At 49.2% G+C, this 4,715-nt stretch overlaps 1 protein-coding gene across 1 annotated transcript; it reads right to left on the bottom strand.

The window, feature by feature from the left end:
* Positions 1–1,972: 1,972 nt before the first annotated feature.
* On the bottom strand, positions 1,973–2,946 carry LOC123081527 (transcription factor CSA). Its single transcript, XM_044504094.1, has one exon. It carries the CDS (start codon positions 2,920–2,922, stop codon positions 2,101–2,103), a length of 822 nt encoding a protein of 273 aa, XP_044360029.1. The 5' UTR covers positions 2,923–2,946; the 3' UTR covers positions 1,973–2,100.
* Between the last annotated feature and the right edge of the window lie 1,769 nt (positions 2,947–4,715).

Below are 4,715 nucleotides of genomic sequence, written 5' to 3'. Positions count from 1 at the left end.
AAAAAATTAGCATGGGTATTTCACCGACCAGTTGTCAGGCATGGTGAGTATGGTAGGAAAGGATGGTACTTGTGTGGCGCTAGAAGGAGATGTGTGGAATGACGGCTGAGGAGAAGCGGTGTGGATTCCAGGGTGTACCGTTGGAGGTGATGGATTCGTCGAGTTCTGGCATGGATGTGGCGGGGCGGCCAGGGTGGTGGAGCGTCGACGATGGCAAGAGAAAAATGAAAGAAGAGAAAATGGGAAGATGGAGGCGCGGGTCCGGGAGTGGTTTTGGTGGGGGTTGGGTGGGCCAGGGGTGTCCGAACACCCGCAAAGCCCCCACCCCCAAGTTTGTCTCGGGTTTGCGGGAAAAAGTGTGTCTAGATCGGTCGACAGACCGATACAGACCCGCGTTAGATGGCTAAACACATCCGAACCGCATAGTCCGAACGGTTGCAGGCAGTTTGCGGCCCCGCTTTGGAGATGCCCTAAGTGACTCAATCAAACATAAAAAGAAAAAAGGGGAAAAACTAGCCCACACAGATCTTCATGTAAAATCAGTGACATAGAACTTAATTTTGTAATACTTATGACATATCTAGATATGCTTTAGCAGAATCAATATTGTATATGCCGTTTACAACTTGTTGTAGTTGTGTGGCACAACATGGAGCTGGTTTGTTCATGATTTGCATCATGGACACCACCTCTGTTTGCTGTAGAGTGGATTGTTACAAGGCAGTGTGCCTATGTGCCTTGTGCCAATGTGTCGCTATGATCTTTACTGGCTTGGGAGGGGATACATGATCTAGTCAGACTAATCAGTCCCAAGCAAGATATAAGATACATGGTGTGCTACGTGTTGGCCGGCGGGTCACGATCCATCTGGTCTATGATGCTCAGCCTGAGACCATATCGTGTGTTCATGTTCCTTATTTTCCTTAGTGCAACAAGAGCCTTATTGCAATTAAAACCGGGTCCTTGTTGCAGAAGCATCCCCAGCTCACGGTTGTCAATGTCATCATTGCAACAAGCAACAAAAGTCTTGCTATAACTGCAACATGACTATTGTTGCAATTGAATCTCCGTCTTGCAGTCATGTTCACCGCCATTGCAACAAGACCCTTATTGCAATTGTCGCTTGACCTTTGTTGCAAAAAGCATCTCCGCTCATGGATCGGAGATTGGGAGGTCATTGCCATCGGGGACCTATGTCATCATTGTCGCCTCCAACCCCAAGTCCATCCACCCTGAGCTCCCATTCTGAGCCCATTGTGTCGGTCGGCGAGCTCGCTGGAGTAGCACATCGTCACGCCCTTCTCCTTCCTCGCATCCTTCTCACCCCTTCTACTCTCTCACCTTCCTCTCTCCTTCGTAGATCTCCGAAACCGCCCGAGCTTGGCTAAGCTGCCGTGCCTAGCCATGATGTCGCCACATGTTGGAAACCGCCCTATCCTTCCCTGGTTGGTCCGCAACAAACCTTTTGTTGCGCTCGAAGGGATTGCAACAAGTGCCACATCAAAAAAGCTATCCTATGGTGGCTTGTTGCGAGCCATCTGATGAAAGGCATGTCTAATGGTCACGAGACAGTGCGACAAAGGTGGTTGGTTGAGAGGAAGCGTTTTTAATAAGATATTTGGACATGCTATTTATAAATTACCTTAAAAATCACGTTAGTCGATGTTTTCCGCCGTTGGATTAAAATCTAACAAAAAACCCAACGGCTGTCGTTTGTCTTCCTCCTCATATCGTCCCCTTCCTCCAACCGCATCACTTCCCCAAGTCTCCACCTCCACCAGCCTGTCACCGGACATCCCTCAATACCCTACCCCCTAAACACCTCTTCTCGGGCACCAGCAACCCGCCCCGGAACCTGAACCATCAACCTCAGACCCCCCTCACAAGAAATGCCACTATGTGTCATCCCTAGCTATGGTTGCTCCTAGCGACCTCGTTTCCGGCCAGAAATCGACAGACTCGAGTTGCATATTCAAGAAACTTACCATAACAAACACAAAAGATAATACATGATTCAACAGGGGAATGTCTTGAAACAACACAAATAGTAATGACAGAGATTACACTGAAAACCATCCATATATGATACGACTACCCACCTTAGTGGTGGCCGTTGGTTGGGTGATCGGACGATGATGCCCCGTCGACCCTGGCAGCGGTGGTGGCCATGACAACCGAGTACAAGAGCTGCCCTGCCTGCCGCTCCACCTCTTCCCTCACCACCTGCCGTATCGCCGCCATTAGTCGCACGTCATTGCCCCCCACACCCACTGGTGGTGGTGTCTTTTCCTTTGCCTTTGCCTTTGCCTCCTCTGAGGCCTTATCTGCGGCCATCTGGGGCAGGCCCAGGCTCAAGGTCAGTGACAGCATTGGCATCGGGTCATCAATAACAGCAGTAACTGCACCATGCACGACGGCTGGTGGCGACCTGTTCATCACCATGACTTGTTCCTCCTGCTGCATCTTCGCTCTCACAGCCGATCCAGACGACGAGGAGGAGGCGGCGACACGTGCGGCAGTGGCAGCGGCCATGGCCTTGGCGCGGCGCTGGCACCTGCGGAGGTTGGAGTTCCAGTGGTTCTTGACGGAGTTGTCGGTGCGGCCGGGGAGGAGTCGCGCGATGTCGGCCCACTTGTTGCCGTAGCGTGCCTGCGCGGCGATGATAAGCGCATCCTCCTGCACTGTGAAGGGGCGATGCTGCACGGCCGGGCTGAGCTGGTTGCACCACCGCAGCCGGCATGACTTGCCCGTGCGCCCGGGGACACTGGCGCTGATCACGCTCCACCGTCGCGCGCCATGCTGCCGGACAAGGGCCACCAGCAGCGCGTCCTCCTCAGGGCTCCACGACCCCGTCTTGATCGGCGATGGCACCTCCATCGCGTCAGTGCGGTCGTATCCGACGCAAGCAACGGCTGGAATCATCTATCACACAGAGGAGTGGTGGTGACTGGTGAGGAGCGGCGCGGCGTCGAGCTGGCTATATAGCGAGCGCGTGCGTGGTCACTGGTGTAAGTGTGTGTTGTGTTGCGTGGTCTGTTGCAGGCGTTGTTGTCTGCATTGCAAGTGGCTGGGGTGTCGACGTGGATGGCTAGAAAGAAAGAAAGGCATCCGTTTCTTTTGTCGCACCACGACAAGCAACATATGCACGCCAGGGTGTAGTAAGGGTGTCAGTACAAGTGAGAACAGACATATATTGTTTAAACGGATGGACGTGCATGCCAACCTAGCAGTAGAGCATATGATCCATCTATCTAATCTAATGTAGTAATACTTTAGATTGAAGAAGGGTGCAAGCGGTGACCTGCTTATCCCGTGTGAAGCTCCTCTTGTTCACCACTTGCTATAAAAATAAACAATAAGCTTGTATTTTGGAATTGTCCGTGAGCCTGTCCCACTTGCATCATTCATTTGGAGGATCATATGAAGAAGAATGATCCCTCTGCCACACACTATCTTATTGTTTCCTTTTATTCCGGTGTTGATATATAGATCATGAACCGTGGCGAGAATCGTATTCCCAAGAGGTCGGTTATATGATTCTAAAAAACATGTTGATTATATGGAAATGCAACAAGGTTACAAAATGTAGGAAGAACTTCAACCTACTTAACAAAAATTTAACAAAAAAGTATGTATTAATTAACCAAATCAACATTAAAAGTAAACATGCTCCGTGAGTGTGTGTTGTGTTGCGTGGTTTGTTGCGGGCGGTGTTGTCTGCATTGCAGGTGGCTGGGGCGCCAACATGGATGGCTAAAGTAAAAAAGGTGTCTGCTTCTTTTGTCACACCATGACAAGCAACAGATGCATGCCAGGGTGCAGCAAAGGCATCCCTGTCAGCGAAAGCGGACACAAGATCAAAGTGGGTAGACGTGCATGCCAACCCAGCAGAAGAGCATAGGATCCATCTATCTAATCTAACATAGCAATGATTTAATTTATTTTGAGTAGGGATGCAAGAGGCGGTCTGCTTATCCCGTGTCAAACTCGTCCTTAATTCACCACTGTTTATAAAATTAACACTAAGCTTGTATTGCGGAATTGTCGGCAAGCTCGTCCCACTTGCATCCTTGATTTGGGGCCCATTTGGGGGCCGTATGTAAAAGAATGAGTCCTCTTCCACCCACTATCTTATTGTTTCCTATAATTTTGGTGTTAGTTGATTACCCACAAGTATAGGGAACCTATGGTAGTCCTTTTGATAAGTAAGACTGTCGAACCCAACGAGGAGCAGGAGGAAATGACAAGCGGTTTTCAGCAAGGTATTCTCTGCAAGCACTGAAATTATCGATAACATATAGTTGTGTGATAAGATAATTCATAACGGTAGCAAGTAACAAAAGTAACTAAGGTGCAGCAAGGTGGCCCAATCCTTTTTCTAGCAAAGTACAAGCCTGGACGAACTCTTATATAAAGCAAGCGCTGCCGAGGACACGTGGGAAATGTTGTCAAGCTAGTTTTCATCATGCTCATGTGATTCACGTTCATTACTTTGATAATTTGATATGTGGGTGGATCAGTGCTTGGCTGGTTCCCTTCCTTGGACAAGCCTCCCACTTATGATTAACCCCTCTCGCAAGCATTCGTAACTAAGAAAGAAGAATTAAGATAAATCTAACCATATGATGAAACATATGGATCCAAATCAGCCCCTTAGGAAGCAACACATAAACTAGGGTTTAAGCTTCTGTCATTCTAGCAACCCATCATCTACT

Source organism: Triticum aestivum, chromosome 4A (assembly GCF_018294505.1).
Source record: "Triticum aestivum cultivar Chinese Spring chromosome 4A, IWGSC CS RefSeq v2.1, whole genome shotgun sequence".
In the NCBI taxonomy this organism is placed as follows: Eukaryota; Viridiplantae; Streptophyta; class Magnoliopsida; order Poales; family Poaceae; genus Triticum; species Triticum aestivum.
Note: the sequence above shows the minus strand (reverse complement) of the source record. Positions and strands in the feature narration are given on the sequence as shown.

Excerpts from the sequence above, each read along its gene's own strand:
- LOC123081527 (XM_044504094.1), bottom strand. The coding sequence starts at position 2,922 with ATGATTCCAGCCGTTGCTTGCGTCGGATACGACCGCACTGACGCGATG.